This window comes from Xyrauchen texanus, chromosome 3 (assembly GCF_025860055.1).
Source record: "Xyrauchen texanus isolate HMW12.3.18 chromosome 3, RBS_HiC_50CHRs, whole genome shotgun sequence".
Classification (NCBI taxonomy): domain Eukaryota; kingdom Metazoa; phylum Chordata; class Actinopteri; order Cypriniformes; family Catostomidae; genus Xyrauchen; species Xyrauchen texanus.
Genome location: NC_068278.1, coordinates 16,155,539 through 16,174,521, shown reverse-complemented (window position 1 = coordinate 16,174,521; position 18,983 = coordinate 16,155,539). Strand labels below are relative to the sequence as shown.

Here is an 18,983-nt window from a genome sequence, read left to right as displayed (position 1 = left end):
TTACTGTAATTCATATGTCTTTCTTGATTGGAACATTAAAGAACAATTTGTATTAAAATTATTACAAACTTGGATTTTTTTTATATAAGCTTTATTAGTGTCTTCTTTTAAAAGATGTAAATTCGCAGTATTTTATGAAACGGTTTATTACAAAGAAGAAACACATAACAGCAATTTTAAAGATTCAATGGTTAAACAAACACAATGATGAGGTAACATCTCAAAATATATCTTTTAAAAGATAACCAACCATCCACAAGATGGCATGTTACAGAATTATTAACAACCAAAACAAAACTGGGGAAACCCATAGCACTTATCTACATTTCTAAGTTCTACCAGTGGTCAGACTTCACATACATGATATAGACAAAACTCAAGAATGCAGGTTGCCTCACCATCAAGGCAACCCAAGGATACAACCAGTGTACTCCTGCATAATCGCATTTAAAGGGCCGGCTTATGTTTAACATCTGATGCCAGAGTAATGTGCTCTGTCCACTAAGTATTGTGTATGTTATAGGCAGACCCACACAGAATGACACAGAATTTAAATGGCCGTTATTCACATTGCATATGTGAATTAAATGTTAAATATTTTTGACTCATTTAGCTACCAATAATAGTGTAGTACTTGCAGTGTCGCAGCTCTTCTTAACACAATTTGTTTAAATAATTCCGCAGAAATCGGCAGATTCTGTCTGGGCCTGGTTAACTTAAACAAAAGTACACTTTTTCACTGTATGTTCATCCTTATCATGGAAATATGAAAGAAGTTGCCATTAAATCTACTCAGTGGGGTATTTTGAGTGGCATTCTTTTTGCCAATCTGTACACATTACACAAATGTATCAACACATTGGTAAAAGTGGGCCATGTGCAATATGGAATGATCCAAGTAGAAGCTTTATCTTCACTGTATTGCTGTGCCAAGAGTAAATGCATTAGCACATTAATTTTATCGTAACAACAAATGTCAATAAGTAATGGATACATAATTCATGACAAATCAGGACTAAATTGCTTTTACTCTTGCTGTCCTTCAATCACTTGCTAATTTTACTTTCATCATTTACTTTTGCAATTCCTTCAAATCATCAGCTAGTCTTGAAGCAACAACATTCAAATCTTTCAGCTAAAACACACTCATGATCATCATTATGGAGACACACAATGCACAATGTTAATGTAACAAGAAAGCATTTACAACATGATTTTAAGTAGAAGTACATAACCTGATGAAAGGTACTTAAGTCTTAGCAATGGTCAAAAGGCACAAGTTGGTTAGAAGTTGGTATTTTTCAGAACATGGTGTCTGAGTGTTGACTTAAACCCAACTTTAAGTGACAACATCTGTCAATACGTCTTTGCCTTGCTCCTGATTTCGTTTAATCCTGATTAATTCAGTTACAGTAAAGAAAGCATAAGGAGCCTTCACAACATTTCTGGTTTACTCAGGAAATGGGCAAACGATCTGAAAAACACGCGATTTTAGTGTGTTCAGTTGTCACTTACACATACAGTTGTTAAGAAGTCCATGCTTGTGTTCATGTTTGAATTGTCCTCTTTGAGGTCAACATGACGCAATATGGCAGTTTAAAGCCATTTAAATAATTAGTTCCTTCATGGATCTCAAAGGGTTTTCATGAGTAAAGAAGTGAAGAAAACAGTATAAATAAAGAAGCCTGTGATTTTACAGTAGTGAGACTTACAGAGGATAAAAAGGTTTTCGTTTACTTACGCCAGTGTTGGTCCTTGTTGAATAAGTACTGCAGTATATCAGGTGCTACAAACTGTATAAAGCTAAACTTTCTGACAGAGCTGTCAGATTTATTGAGTTTAATCCAGTTTCTCTGAAGCTGCTGTAAACTTAGTAAATGATCTTTTACAGATGTTAGTAGATATTTTCAGAGATCCTGATGCATTATATGTTGTCCAAAGGGACTACCACTTCTCTTTCAGTTCATTGCCTGCCGACAGTAAAATTGGATTGCAAATTAAATCATGAAAATACTACTTTGCCTCATGGTCCATTTTCCACATTTCAGTAGTTAGTCCTTAAACTAAGACAACAGACCTTTTAAACTATTTAGAAAGGGAGAGAAATACCCAAATACATGTATCATATGTCAAAATAAGTAAAAATAAATCTGATTCTGAAGGAAGAAAGGACATTGTCCAATAAAGGAAGATAACGGCACATAAACCGGATATAGGGGGTTAGATCTTCAGTCTTGCTCCCAAACGACATCATCTTCATCACAACATCATTACTAACCAAAGGAAATCACGTTGAGACTTTGCAGTCTGTTCTGTCTGAGGTCAAAATGATCACTTCATAATTATGAGCAGGGTGAATATTGTAGATGGTGGTCTTTAGTGCCCTATAAAAGGGTGGGCAATGGGGTCGGTGACAGCTGCTCTTTGGGGGCGTACTTGGCAAAAAAGGGCAGGAACAGGGTGAGCATGACGCCCACAATAGCCAGCATGTAGCCCCATCCTATCTGACACTCTCCGGCATTGTAGATGTCGGAGTCCCCGCAGAAAGACTTGACCAGGCTGGAGTTGAGACCGAAGGGGAAGACCAGTAGACCAGATCCCATAATGAACACTGGAGTAGAGAGAAAGAGAAGGAGCAAATGAATCACTGGTGGTTTTGAGTGGTGTTAATGTGCACAGAATAGGATCAGAATAATAGCAGTTGGAGAGTCTCATTTTGTAATTACTTAACCACAGGGTAATAATATATTGTTTTAATATACTGTATGTTAATATATTGCTATGAAAGATTAAATGTTTGCTTAAGTTTGAATACAAGCACATTTTAAGGGAAGGTACTACAGTTGAAAGTAAGCAAACAAATATTTTTGCATTTTGACCCCATGTAAATGTTTAAATCACTATTTAAATGTTTGAAATATTCCAATTAGGCATCATATTATTAAATATGCAAATATTTCCATACTATCAAAAGTACTATAGATGCCACTGATAACGTCACAACTTGTGTTTGGTAATTGTCATAATTAAATACAAAATACTGTTATTTAAATAAAAAATATGTAAAACACATTGTGTATGTAAATGAACATGCTTTTTGCTGTTTTTAAGATAAAGAGAAATGAAAATTAGGGTTATCTAAATCTTATGTTTCATAATTCTATCTATTATTAAAAAATAATTATTATATAAGCAAGAAAATTGGCTATAAAAAATCCTAACCCATGCTAATGTAAAAGGAAATATCAAATCGTTGTGTGATTCTTTTAAGATAGTTGCTAAATATTATGGGAAGCTAAAATTATTCCAAAAGTTTCTGTTAAATTTAAGCTTGTGTAAATTTGAAGAGACTCAAAACAATAAAACAATTCAGATAACTTAAAATGTGTCAGTTTCGTGAACTCAAAAGAAAGAGAAAGTTCTAAATACCCATAGAGATTTAACTGTATTATTATTTCCCCCCTACTCAAAACAATGAATTATTTTGAGCATTAGGGTTTACAGTGCAGAAGTTGTAATAGCAACTAAAATGCTCAAGGTGGTAGTAAAGAGCTGTGCTCTCCTGTCCAATGGCTGAAGCCTAAAAAGAAGTAAACTCTCCTTCAGTATCTCCACAGTACTGTTTCCAATTGTGCAATTTTTCCTCAAACAAATCTATCAGCCCAAAGAATGTCTGAAATTAAAATTCATTGGATGATGACTGACAGATCCTGAATGGGGGGGCATGTGTGAGGAAAGGCATTGGCAGAGACTTTGTTCACAATATAACACACCCTCGACTGCCTTATTGTTTTCATAAAACAATGACTAAAAAGGACATAATTTTTCAATAAATCATTAGTTTACTAGAAGATACAGTATAGTTCTTGACAGGGTTTTTTGACTGAACAGTTCTATGTGAAACCTCTAAGGGGTTCCAAATACAGCATGAAGCGTGTCTAAGAACCTTTTAATGAATGTTCCATCTTCAATACAAGTTAATCTCAATTGACAGCATTTGTGGTATCATGTTGATTACCAAAAAATTCTTTCAACTCATTCTTTGTTTGTTTAAAGAAAATAAAGAATTGTGGTACAGTAAAGCACTTACAATGGAAGTGAATTTTGAATGAACATTAAAATACACACTGTTTTCAAAGTATGATCACAAGACACAAAACATTATACATGTTAACATGATTTTTGTGTGATAAAATCACTAAATAGCCTTATCTGTATAAAGTTACATAATTCCAGGATTGCAAGGTCAACCAGCATTACGTTGTCATGACAACAAAGTTGTAATAATAGATATAACTTTACACAGATAATGTTAGTAAGCTAACTTATCACACTAAAATCATGTTAACATGTATAACATTGACATCTTGTCACTATACTTTTGAAAAAAATGATCATTTTAGCATTTTTGGACTGGCCCCATTCTCTTCCATTGGAAGTGCCTAACCACAATTTTAGCTCCTTTTTAAATAAACAATCGAGTCAAATATTTTTGTTTGTTTGTGGTTATCAAAATTATACCATAAATCCTGTTAATTGAGATGAATTTTGATTGAACCCGGAACAATCCTTTAAGGTTCTATATAGAATCATTTCTTCTAAGAGTGTAGATGTTCCTAAATTGTGTATTTCAGCAGAGCTGGAATGCTGTATCGACCAATCAACATCCAGGACTGGAACAATCATTGGTAAACCCATACATTTCTACATAGTAATTATAATAGTATTACATTGAAAACGGCTTAATGGGTTTTTTCACCAAGGGGAATGGAATCTCATAATTCGCCCATGGTCTTATCATCTATTATCCTTCTTCAACTCCTCAACACACAAAAGGACCCAGAAACAGCAATTCTCATCCCTGCAACTGCACTAGCAACACTTTTTCCTGCAGTTTAATGGGCCTTAATCCAGCTGTGCTCTACACTGGTCTGTGTTTATCGGCGGGGGTCTGACATCTCATAATGGCCATCTCTATCTTTGATCATATCTACACAAAGACACAGTCAAACACGACTTCTCCAGGCTGAGGAAAATAACTGCTATCAGTGGATGTTGTACTTAAATGAGGCCTCAATGACATGCCATTCAATGAGTCTTAACAAGCTATTCAAAAAGATTTCATTTTGAAGGTGATCATCAATGAACGACACACAAACTGATTGCACTAGTGTATGGAGTTTAATTAAATGGGTTCATCTCAACAAGGGTTTCACTGCAGAGACTTGCAAAGCTCAAGGCCAATTGCCGTCTGGATCAGATAAAGACTTGAGCCCACAGGGTGTGTTCAGGGGAATAGCACACTGCCGTGTGACTACAGTGCTACACTTTTTATACCTCCAGTCTGTACTTGGAGTTGAACTACCTAACCTTGCAAATTGGAACTATTTTGTTGGAGTCAGAAAAGCGAACATTGGTCTCATTGACACACAAAAAAAAGAAAAATACGTCATCAGTCATAAGACAGCTGATACCATCCAATTTTAAAAGATTTGAGTTGTTATCGTATGTTGAATCCAGTTGTATTTATCGAGAAGAAAAAAATGCAGCATGCATTTGAAACTTTGACGGCAAGAACCGAGAAGGTGTACAAACAATATCTCATTGTCTCATCAAATTAGGCTTTGATGACCATGACATTAAACTAAATTAAACAAGACTTCAAGAGAATAAAGGATCAAAAGGATAATTTTGTTCCATGATTTAATACGTAGTTTTTACATTGTATATTTTGTATGTAGTTCACTCATTAACTTTTTGCATAGCGTCATATGTGATGTTGTTTGCACTTCTTAAAGGCTTCACTTTTTGTATTATGCCGTAATAAAAGTGGTTTTACTTTGATTTTTTAAAGGGATAGTTCACCCAGAAATTAAAATTCTCTCTTCATTTACTTGCCCTCATGCCATCCCAGATGTGTATGACTTTCTTTCTTCTGCTGAACACAAACAATGTTTTAAGAAGACTATTTCAGCTCTGTAGGTCCTTACAATGCAATTGATTGGTGACCAGAACTTATAGAAGCTATAATTTTTTTTTAATAAAAGGCAGCATAAAAGTAATCCATAGGACTCAAGTGGTTTAATATTTGCTATTGATTTAACCACTGAAATTGTACAGATTAATTTTATGCTGCTTTTATGTGCTTTTTGGAGCTTTAAATTCCTGGCCACAATTGACTTGCATTGTATAGAAATATTCCAAAACTCTTCGTTTGTGTTGAACAGAAGAAAGAAAGTCATACACATCAGGGATGGCATGAAGGAGAGTAAATTATGAGAAAACTTTCTTTTTCTCTTTATAATGTGAACAAGCTGGTCTGTTCCTCACACAAAGCTATTGTATGGCTTCAGCAGACTTGAAATATAGCACACTTTTAAGTTGTTTTCTTATTATATTTGGAGCTTGACAGACATGGTCAGTCACTGTGAACTGTGGTTGTGTAGACAACAGTTTCTTGAAGATTGTAAAACAATTCTCCTTTTGTGTTCCACAGAAAAATCTAGCATTTTTCAGAGTGACATGAGGGTGAGTAAATAATGACAAAATGTAATTTTTTTTCAAACTATTCCTTTCATACACCCCCCATAGATGTTTTATATATATATATATATATATATATATATATATATAAATATATATACATATACATATACATTGGCAATGCAGTCAAAACCTGTCCTCCTTTGACCTTTAAAGTTATATCATACAAGTATATTCTATTTTCTCTCTAATTTAAACATTTTCTCAGTCTCTGATGTGTGCCAAGTGAAGGGGTTAGAGGTTTTATGGCATATGTTATCTATATGTCATATTCCCATCCTCAATCTTAAAGCAATACTGCGCAGCAGAACCTCATTTCCTGCTTGGCAGGGTTGACTAACCACATCCATGCAACCTGCGGCCGCTGCTGTAATCCATTGGCGGTATGTGCTTTGGTGACAAATGATTGGATGATGAGATTCAGTGAATAGTCTAATAACATTCCAACCTGCCTTTCTGATGGCTGTGTCTCACTGAGTTTGATGCTGAATCTGCCCACCCAAGGCCAGAGCAGAGTTCCCCCAGGCTGCCATTCATTATGACATGTTCATTACATATGATGAGGTCACTGTCACAACCACTCTGAGTGATAGTGCTGCACATGTATGGTGCCCCATTGAGTTCAAAAATACAAATTTCCATCACTCACTCGTCTCACTGAATGTGTTGCTCAACTTCTTGATTTATTTAATGTTCTACCATTTATTCCCAAGACGAAATCAAGCCACACGAGACACAGATGTCATGTAAACTACGTGTGTCAGTGAAGTGTCTAAGCAAATGTCACACATCATTCACGTATTGCAGTGGAGTGATATGTGAGGGCTTCATTTTCAAATTCGCTAAGTATAAGGATGGGCAAGGAAGAGGTGGGAACCGGCTGAACATTCAACATAAACTTTATTGATATTAATGAGATTAAAACAACAGAAAACATAAACAAACAGACACGCATGCAGTGCAGCCGCGTGCATCTCCTTCTCTCTCGAAATGGTGCCGCCGGCTCCCCTTTATCTCGCTCTCCAGCTGATCAGCTGATTCAGCGCCGGCCGCAAACCACCACGGCCCGGCCACGCCCTCCTCCTCATCATACTCCTCCCCTGCCTGATTCAGGCCGGGGTGCCACCGGTCTGACTAACTCTCCCCCATCTCTGGAGGGGAGACACTGCCTTCGGCCGTTCTGTCAGCCGGTGGTCCACTACACCTCCTGTGAACCTAGTGGAGAGACGAGGGTAGACGTGGGGAGAGGGAAAGGGTGAGCAGACACAGAGAGAGAGAGAGAGAGAGAGAGAGAGAGAGAGAGGAGAAAGAGAGAAGAACTTGCTCGCTGACTCCCTCCCCTTCTTCATCCGACTCTCGGCGGCAGGCAGTGACCCCTCCGTCCCCAGGCAGATGGTCGCAGCTGCTCCCCTGGTGGATGGCAGCGGCAAGGACTCCTCGACAGCGCATCCCTCCTCCCTCCCGTGATTGTATGTAACACGCTCAGTGAAGCATGTCTGCGTATGCCCAATTACTTTCCTTCACTCACTCGTCTGCGTCTGCTGACTTAACTTTACTCACTAGTCTCATTTGTCTTTTTATTCACAATAATTTCAGCGAGTCCACTATATTTTGCTAGGTGGGCAGAACTTCTGGATGGCTATCTGGTTGGTGTTTTGTGTGTAGGCTGTAACTATTAACTAGGGTGTCATTCAGTTAGATTCTTGCTTTTTAAACATTGTAAGATAGTTTTCGAAAATAACTCAGACAATGTTTGCAGTTATGGCTGCCCTAATAGTCAATCAAAACAGAAATTCTTGCTAAAACAGCAAAGTCATAAACCACTCGTAGAAGCACAGTTCTCCTGTCCCAGATGCTTCGCCTTTCATCGGCTGCCTTCAGAAGGATTGGCTTCGGAATATCTGTTTGAAAAAGCCTCGGAATAGTGCTTTTTTCACTTTATTAACAAGAAGTCAACAGCGGAGAACACTCACTGTATAGCTTGGTAATGACAGATGTCCAGAAACAGAGGGCCATGAACTACAAAGAAATGATACCATCATTGTGCCAACAGGTGTGTGTGTGTGTGTGTGTGTGTGTGTATGTCATCGAACGTCATGTATCATAGAAGAAATATTGCAGGTTCAATACGAGTTGAGCTCAATCGACAGCATTTGTGGCATAATATTGATTCCCACAAAAAACTATTTTATAAAATAAAAACAAAAAATAAAATAAAAGAAGCAAAAATCGCAGCTCCAGTGAGGCCCTTACAATGTAAGTTAATGGGGCAAATTGGTAAACATTAAAATACTCAATGTTTCAAAAGTATAGCCACAAAAAATAAACAATTTACATGGTTTTTATGATGATTTTAGTGTGATTTTAGTTCTCAAGCCTATCCTGGAGGCATCTCAACCGTACACATTTTGGATGTCTCCTCAATCAAACACACCTGATTCAACTCATCAGCTCATTAGTGGAGACTCCAAGACATAGGCTGTGTCTCGTTTGGAAGGCTGCATGCTAGGTAGGACGCGTCCTTTGAAGGCTGCAGTATACCGAGCGTCCTCCTTTAAACAAGTCTCATTTAAACGAGACGGCCTTCGTAGGACAAGCAGAAAACTGACCGTAACATGTTTTTAATGACAGCACACCACTCTTAAACAAGTGTGAGCACTTTGAGTAACGAGTAGATAAGACAAAATTAATACAAAACTCTGACTGTAGAACTTTGAGGAAGTCTGTGTGGGCCTGCTTAAAATCTTAGGGGTACTTCAAGAGAATAATTTGGGTCATAGGAGATCGGCTCAAACTCTTGTTAAGACTTTCTTAACTGCAGACTGTACTCTCTATTTATTCTCTCTCTCTACACAAATGATCTTAGAGCCTCATGAGTAATGAGGCTGTACAAACAGTGAAAACTCATCCTGAAGCTTCCCCGTCCACAGGCATAAGCTCACTCACTCACTCACACACACACACACACACACACAGCACACACACACACACACACACTTGTATAGAAAGTTAACATAGTCTAACATAAGCAGGCTGTCTTCACACCCACACCTCTCTGTCTCTGTAAATACAGCTTTAGATTAGTGACTGAGACTCTAATGATACTTAATGATGAACACTGTGGCCATCTCTCTGCTAATTTATGCAGTTTGAGCATCTGAAACCTTCACAAATAGTTACGCAAAGTGTTAAGCCCAAAGATGAACTGCAAATTCAGTTAAATTATGCGGTTTGCATTGGAGACATGGCCTGGAGGCTGGTGCAGTGCTCTGACATGTTGCACAGTGATGCAAATTCAGGCAATGCAAGTTTGAATCAGGCTCATGACATTTCCTGATACCATTAACTCTGTCTCCTTCCTTACTATCCCTATCTATAAAAGTTAATAGTATAAAATATGTCAAAATAAAAAATAAGCAATGGGCATTGCATCAACATTCCTCTATGGCAACTTATGGAAAAACACTGTAGTATGATTATATACAAATATATTAATACTTATTCAGATTCATTCTGCATTGCAGATATACCCTAATAAACTACACAGATCCCACTGTGAATTTGGCAACAGGAGGTTGAAAGTTCTTCTCCTGAAATCGGTCTGTTCTTAGCAAAATTTGAACCACTGCCCCCAGTGGCCGAAGCTTGATGTGTTGTTGAATGAATGGGCACATGTGAGCTCCAGTTTCCTGGTGAAAATTATGTCCACAGGGCGGGGTCAAAAACGAGTTGTATTTTTTAGTTTTAATGGATGTAATACAGTCAACAAGAATGCATATTTTATTAAATGCACCCACTAACCTAAACCCCAACCCTAAACCTGACCGTCAGTGGAGTAACATTTTTATTTTAAAGTGAAAATGCAAACTCGGAATCCAATTCAATATTGTGTACGCTAACTGCCTGGTTTCCACAGTACCAGAATCCATGTCTCTGAGTATTGCTTTCAGTATTGTCACAGGAAAAGGTGAGTACATATGAACTGACACCAAAAATGTCTGATGCTGCATGTCAGTAATTTGGCAGGATAAGAATGATTTTAGAGTACATGAACATATTTAAAGCAGCATGTTGATTTTCTGTGTGATTAAGTGACACGGCACATATTGTTCCAGAAAACCCCTGTTTGTAAGTAAGATGTCAAAGTAATGCTGTCTCTAATTGGTGCATTTAGTGCATTTTTAACTCTTTGATTGCCACAAATTAACAGCAAGTTGTCCACAAACAAGCAAATTGCACAGTTAATATAGGAATGCCTTTACTAGTGTTAATGAACAGAACCGTATTGTACAGTGATAAAATAAAATATACCAAAATTGTGTTAATGTTGAAAGTTATTCAAAATAACACATGCTTTTTCAACTTTTGAGTGAAAAATGTCCCAGATTTCACATATGTGGACATGTTTATCAGCGTGCTGACACGCAAAAAATTTATGATTTTTTTAAAGCATCATATCAATTGAAATTTGAGATGCTACTCTTTACACTTAAACAGGTTTCAATGGAAAAAACTTTTCGTACCAGAGGAAGTTTAACCCATAAATGACAGTCTAGATTGTTGTGAACAGTATTCAGTCAGTATAAATGAACAAAACTCAATGTCCATGCAAAGTGGATGCGGGGTCGCAAAATATAATGTGCATCAATAACAGCCAATAAGAACATGAATGAGTACTAAGAAAGTAAAAGGGTACATTTTAGTTTCATGTTGACTTTAATGGCAGTTTGCCTGTAGATCTAAAAAAAAAAATATAATAATAAACTTGAGAACTGAAAGAGAGAAAAAATTAGCAAATAAACTTCTCTGAACTGTGAAGAGCAGCTGTTGAGAGTATGACCCTTTGTTCTGAGTTTGTTTGCTGAAACATGAAAGTGTGTTCATTTTCACTACACTACAGCTTTCTCACATTGGTGTGTTTTTGTTGTTGTTGTTGTCCAAATTATGCTCTGCTGTCTCATCTGGAATTATGTAGGTAGGTAGGAACTGCTGTAACTCATCCTTGCAAGACAGATAGTTAAAAAAACTTAATAGCCATAATTCCATTGGTGACTCTGCACTATATCCAACAAGGAGCTTATTTAGAGGCCTGTCTCTAAACTGTTGGCAGGCAGACTAACTATTCTGTAATACATTTAGAGTTAATTAGACAGCAGTGAAAGGCACTGAATCAGGTCATGCAGGAGTCCTTGCTGTCCCTGCATTATGACTTTATTAAAGCTAGTTTGCCAGCCTATATCTCTGGCCCTTCAAATGAAAAAACTTCTGTCTGTGGTCAAAATGAATTACCACTGGTAGTGGGATTCTGTGATTCAGTTAATGCTGAGAGTAGCAGGACTGGACTGAGTTAGAATTGAAGAAAGAGGGTGCATGGCAAGGATGGAATCGAAGAAAATGTAACCACTTAAGACCCGAGTATGACTGCTGTGTGCATTTTCCATTCCCCTTTTTGATTTGTAACTAGTAGCCTCTAAGAAACATGCAAAATAAAATGCATATATATATATATATATATATATATATATATACACACTCACCTAAAGGATTATTAGGAACACCATACTAATACTGTGTTTGACCCCCTTTCGCCTTCAGAACTGCCTTAATTCTACGTGGCATTGATTCAACAAGGTGCTGAAAGCATTCTTTAGAAATGTTGGCCCATATTGATAGGATACCATCTTGCAGTTGATGGAGATTTGTGGGATGCACATCCAGGGCACGAAGCTCCCGTTCCACCACATCCCAAAGATGCTCTATTGGGTTGAGATCTGGTGACTGTGGGGGCCATTTTAGTACAGTGAACTCATTGTCATGTTCAAGAAACCAATCTGAAATGATTCGAGCTTTGTGACATGGTGCATTATCCTGCTGGAAGTAGCCATCAGAGGATGGGTACATGGTGGCCATAAAGGGATGGACATGGTCAGAAACAATGCTCAGTTAGTCCGTGGCATTTAAACGATGCCCAATTGGCACTAAGGTGCCTAAAGTGTGCCAAGAAAACATCCCCCACACCATTACACCACCACCACCAGCCTGTACAGTGGTAACAAGGCATGATGGATCCTTGTTCTCATTCTGTTTACGCCAAATTCTGACTCTACCGTCTGAATGTCTCAACAGAAATCGAGACTCATCAGACCAGGCAACATTTTTCCAGTCTTCAACTGTCCAATTTTGGTGAGCTCTTGCAAATTGTAGCCTCTTTTTCCTATTTGTAGTGGAGATGAGTGGTACCCGGTGGGGTCTTCTGCTGTTGTAGCCCATCCGCCTCAAGGTTGTGCGTGTTGTGGCCTCACAAATGCTTTGCTGCATACCTCGGTTGTAACGAGTGGTTATTTCAGGCAAAGTTGCTCTTCTATCAGCTTGAATCAGTCGGCCCATTCTCCTCTGACCTCTAGCATCAACAAGGCATTTTCGCCCACAGGACTGCCGCATACTGGATGTTTTTCCCTTTTCACACCATTCTTTGTAAACCCTAGAAATGGTTGTGTGTGAAAATCCCAGTAACTGAGCAGATTGTGAAATACTCAGACCGGCCCGTCTGGCACCAACAACCATGCCACGCTCAAAATTGCTTAAATCACCTTTCTTTCCCATTCTGACATTCAGTTTGGAGTTCAGGAGATTGTCTTGACCAGGACCACACCCCTAAATGCATTGAAGCAACTGCTATGTGATTGGTTGATTAGATAATTGCATTAATGAGAAATTGAACAGGTGTTCCTAATAATCCTTTAGGTGAGTGTATATATATATATATATATATATACACACACACACACACACACACACACACACACACACTAGTTGTAATGTTTCTGGCTGGCAGGACACAGGAGCAGATGAAGACAATGATGAAGTGAACCCAAGTGCAGTTTATTTACATAAGTATATATATTTACATATATATATATATATACATAAACATAACAACATAAATGACTTGAAATAGACTTACAATTGAATTAGACTTAGCGTGAATCTTGAAACGCCATTACATTGACAATACTCCACAAACACAAAGGTAAACATAAGGGCTATACATACTCTGACATGGACCACCAATGAAAACACAAGACTGAAAACAATATAACAAGACAATGAAACATGAACCAGAACATCACATGACTAGGGAAACAGGAACTAAACTTTTCATAATAAAAGACATGAAAAACAGGAACCAACAGAATAAACATGACACTGGTGGCCATAAGTTTGGAATAATGTACAGATTTTGCTGTTTTGGAAGGAAATTGGTACATTAATTCACCAAAGTGGCATTCAACTGATCACAAAGTATAGTTAGGACATTACTGATGTTAAAACAGCAACATCACTATTTGAAACATTTTTTATCAAATCTAGACAGGCCCCATTTCCGAGAAGGGTCTGGCTGCAGACTTGCACTCTCAGACTTGCACGCTCAGACTTGCACGCTCAGACACAAGCGCTTCCGCTAATGTAATGAGCTGTGCTGAACTGAACTGAGATGCAAGGTGGAATGACCGAATATTGCATGTATTTTACAGTACGTATTTTACAAAAAATGTAGACATTAAAACAGGACGGGACGGTCCAAACGCTATTGAACTACACTGGGTTGAACGTGCAAACCATGTAATAGCACTCTATTAAATAGTTTCCTTTATGTATTTAATACCGTGAGTGGTTGTTAGGCATAACATTGTTTTTTTTTTATTTGTATCAGAGATAAAAAATAGCGTATATTAAGGTAAAATGTAAAAATCTTATCATGTAACGAAAAAGCATATATATATATATATATATATATATATATATATATATATATATATATATATATATATATATAATGTTTACTGAAATGATTTTTGAATGATCTGTTCTCAATCCGACACAGCCAGTCTTTGTTTAAAGTAAACAGAGTTAGACTGACAGGCATTAGCTCGTTTTGTTCAGTAATAATAATAATAATAAAATTGTCATTTTGCAGCCAATTCAGAAAATTGTGCCAGCGATTTACATTATTTAAACTTTTAACAAGTCAATAGTTTACGCTGAAGCGGAAGCGCTAGTGTCTGAGCGTGCAAGTGACGTCACTTGCAGCGGAAGCGCTCGTGTCTGAGCGTGCAAGTCTGAGAGTGCAAGTCTGCAGCCAGACGCTATTGCCATTTCCAGCAGCCATCACTCCAACACCTTATCCTTGAGTAATCATGCTAAATTGCTAATTTGGTACTAGAAAATCACTTGCCATTATATCAAACACTGCTGAAAGCTATTTGATTCCTTAAATTAAGCTTAACATTACCTTTGTGCTTGCTTTGAGTTGCCACAGTATGCAATAGATTGGCATGTCTTAAGGTCAATATTAGGTCAAAAATGGCAACAAAAAAAAAACAGCTCTAGAAACTCGCCAGTCAATCATTGTTTTGAGGAATGAAGGCTATGAAGGCTTGAAATTGACAAAAAACTGAAGATATCATACAAAGATGTACACTACAGTCTTCACAGATAAAGGACAACTGGCTCTAACATGGACAGAAAGAGATGTGGAAGGCCCAGATGAACAACTAAACAAGAGGATAAGTACATCAGAGTCTCTAGTTTGAGAAATGTAAAGCTCCATTTTTATTTTATTTTTTATTCACTTTTCTCCCCAATTTAGAATGCCCAATTCCCATTACTTAGTAGGTCCTTGTGGTGGTGTGGTTACTCAACTCTATCTGGGTGGCGGAGGACAAGTCTCAATTGCCTCCACTTCTGAGACTGTCAATCATGCATATTTTAAGTGTTAACCCGGCAATTATTATTATAAATGATTACAATAACATTTAATAAATCAACAACTAAATATCTTTTGTTATAATCATTTGACTACTGTAAATGTTGCCAAAATGTTTTTTATTAATGTTTAGTGGTTTGAGATTTTTTTCTTTTTTCTTGTCGGATTAAGAGAGTGTCCTGATGTTCAGGATCAAAAGTTAAAGGATTAAAGTTGAAGAAATCCAGAATAAAGTTCAAGAATTGGTTATAACTGAAATATGTAACTCTGTTTTTATCAGAAAAAGCCTATTTAATAACCAAATATTGAACTGCTTTTAATATTATGAATGCACCTAAAGGCTGTGAAATCGTAATACTGTGGTAATTTTAGTGACAGTTATCATACCGTGAAAATGTCATACCATTACTCCCCTATTGTATAATTTCTAATGAAAAAATTAGATTGTATAGCCTTCATTCCTCAAAACAATGATTGACTGATGAATTTCTATAGAAAGCTGTTTCTTTTCTGCCATTTGTGACCTAATATTGACCTTAAGACATGCCAGTCTATTGCATACTGTGGCAAAAACACAAAGCAATGTTAAGCTTTATTTAACGAACCAAACAGCTTTCAACTGTGTTTGATATAATGGCAAGTGATTTTCTAGTACCATATTAGCAATTTAGCATGATTACTCAAAGATAAGCATTGGCAGCGCACTTCTACCAGACACTCCTGTAAAGTTTCCACCGCCTCCTTCGTTTTTGCAATCACCCCTACACCTGCATTTCGTTCCAATCGTTCTTGTCTGAATGATCTTTCTCCATTTCGTCCCAAACCATCATCTTTTAAAATCTCTCTCACAGAGTCACCAATCAAGGTGATTAAGGACAGGTGCAAATGTATGTGCGCGTGTGTGTTTTTCTGTACTGCCACAATATATACAGTTGCAATCAAAATGATTAAATTACCAAAAGTAAATTTCCAAGGCACATCAATTTCCATATATTTTTTTAAATATGATACAACAGCAACCTTCTTGGGTGTGGAAGAAAACCAAGGGAAATGTTGAGGAATTTGGAAAGACCTGTGGAGTCTTGGAAGTAGGTTTTATGGACGTATGACACTAAACTAAAAATTAGTTTTAAACCCATGTGTCAGCAGTAAGTCTGGAGTAAGAAAGTCAATGTGATAACAAGAACGACACCATCCCCACAGTCAAGCATGGAGGTGGGTCAGTCCTATTATGGGGGTGTTTTTGTGGCTGCAGGAAATGGCTATCCTGACTATTAAGCCTTTTCCACTGCAGGGTACAACTCGACTCAACTCGACTCTGCTCGCTTTTTGGGGGTTTTCCACTGTGGATAGTATCTGGTACCTGATACTTTTTTTTAGTACCACCTCGGTCGAGGTTCCAAGTGAGCTGAGCCGATACTAAATGTGACGTCAAAATCCTGCAGATCACTAATTGGTCAGGGAGAATCGTAACAACCAGCATCACTGGATTTCCGACACACCACATCAACCTGCTAGTTTTAAAGTTAGTAACGGTGATAACAGTATCATTTGTTCACGTGACTTTCAAATTGTGAAAAAAGAAATGGCTGTGCGCAAAACCACGCCTTGGTCAATAAACGAGGCGCAGACGGTCCACTTGTTAGTGATGAGCAAACTAAAAAGTCTCTCAGGAAGTGTATCAGCTGTTAACCGCACACGGCTACCACTGGACCTACCAACCGTGTAGGAAAAAGTAAAAAAAAAAATTAAAAGTGACTACAGAACCATCAAGGAAAAGTGGAAGTGGTTCGACCAAATGGACACTATCTAAACCGGCGAGCAATGGGAGGGAGAGTGCCCTGACTCACTAAAACAACCAGGCTAATTTAACTGTTACACTTGTGTAAAATCACCATGCAACAACTGCACACACACACACACACACACACACACTATAAAGAGAGATAGATACAGTGACTAAATACAGTGACAAATGTTGCCGTGCTTATCTGTTCTGCCCTCTGAACTGGCTTTGAAGTCTGTAGACACCCACACACTTGAGGGAGCATCACGCACACATTTACACGCACACACTGAATAGACATGGGGAAACAGGTCCTGAGCTGTCTGTTCTTCAGGCATCCGGACAATGTGTGCATGTATCTGTCATAAAGGTTAAATGAGAGATTCAGCTACTGCTTTGTGCTGATTGTTATGCAAAAAAATTAAAAATAAAAATAAATAATGCTGTTTAAGTCCACAATGACTCAACTACACTATTAATAGTAAAACTACACAAAATTGACTGTAACATACCATAATAGACAAACAGATAAACAGAGAGTCCCGCCAAATACACATGCCACTGGTTGAGCCAAAGTTGCTCTTTTTATAGCTCTCTATAATATATATTATACTTGCAAGTTTAACAATTGGCAATCTACAGCGACAAAAAAGCTAGCTTGTGCAAAAATGTAATGAATACAGAATATACTGTAGCCGAAGGTATAGTGTCTGTTTCCCATGTAAATATATTTAAAGGGCTGGGGAAAAAAACAAGATAGATATAAATAAATAAGAGTGTAATAAATATTTATTTGCTGGCACTGCTCTGGTTTATTTGCTGAGGCTAGTGTGCTTGTCAGTGATGAAGCATGGTGAAATACAGCATATGCTGAGGGGCTCCACCAAAGCTCAGAAAATATTGTTTAATTATAACTCTGTGATGCTGCAATACATCAAACCACTTTTTCAAAGACTGCTCTTGCATTTGTTTTTATAATTTTGTCTTAAATTCTCTGTTGTATCTCTCATTCTTTCTTTCATTAACAGATGTAAAAAACAACACAAAGGACAAGTGTTCTTGAAAACCTCTTCCACCCAATTATCATTCATTTTCATCAGACAACAACAGTTGTCTCGAAACCTCTAAAGCAGATAAATAAATATTTCATCTACTCATTTGTCTCCATTATTGCTGGAATTGCCCAAATAAATGAAAGCTTAAAAGGATTGTTCATGCAAAAATGAAAATTCTGTCATCATTAGTCGCTTACACACATATAGCCTTTTCCAGTACATGAACTATCTGCAAATTTCAGTTTAGAGGTCATGTGTGAAGATGAGCCATTTGAAAATACCATTAAATTTAGCACTGGCTATTTCCCTAATGAGAAGTTGTAATTTTACCTGAAATGTCCAGTTTTTAAACTATGTGTGAACAGAGATATAAGATTAACGGACGTGATCAGGACGTGCTGACGTAAAAAGGAGAGGATTCAGTTACGCTGGAGTCAAAAAATGACATCTAATTAGACAGATAGTGAAATAAATCCATTTTGTTGGAGGATATAAAAAATATTTGAGATTTTAGAGTCGACTATAGAGGAAATCTTGCAGTGATAATCCACGACTCAATCTCAATCTGAAGTCACAAGGTGAGCAGCCAATGGAAATCGACCTCGTGCGGCCACATCACTGGACCACGAAGAAATGGAGATGGTGACAGGCGCTCAAATTGAGAAAATATTTAACGTCATAGTCTCTGTCTCTATACCCAAGTCCGCACCCAAATGCGTTAGGCCCGAGACTCGGATCAGAGAAGCAGCAACATCAACGGCAGCACTCACGTACATTCATGTTTGTTTACATCGGTCATTGGTCTCATAGAATGGGGGCGTGTGTTTAAAGT

At 37.5% G+C, this 18,983-nt stretch overlaps 1 protein-coding gene across 1 annotated transcript in view; it reads right to left on the bottom strand.

Moving 5' to 3' along the window:
• Positions 1-108: 108 nt before the first annotated feature.
• Positions 109-18,983, bottom strand: part of LOC127633882 (LHFPL tetraspan subfamily member 7 protein) — a 210,442-nt gene continuing 191,567 nt past the window's right edge. Inside the window, exon 3 of the mRNA XM_052113260.1 lies at positions 109-2,611. Coding sequence (XP_051969220.1) covers positions 2,385-2,611 — 227 coding nt within the window. The 3' untranslated portion in view covers positions 109-2,384. The remainder of the gene's footprint in view (positions 2,612-18,983) is intronic.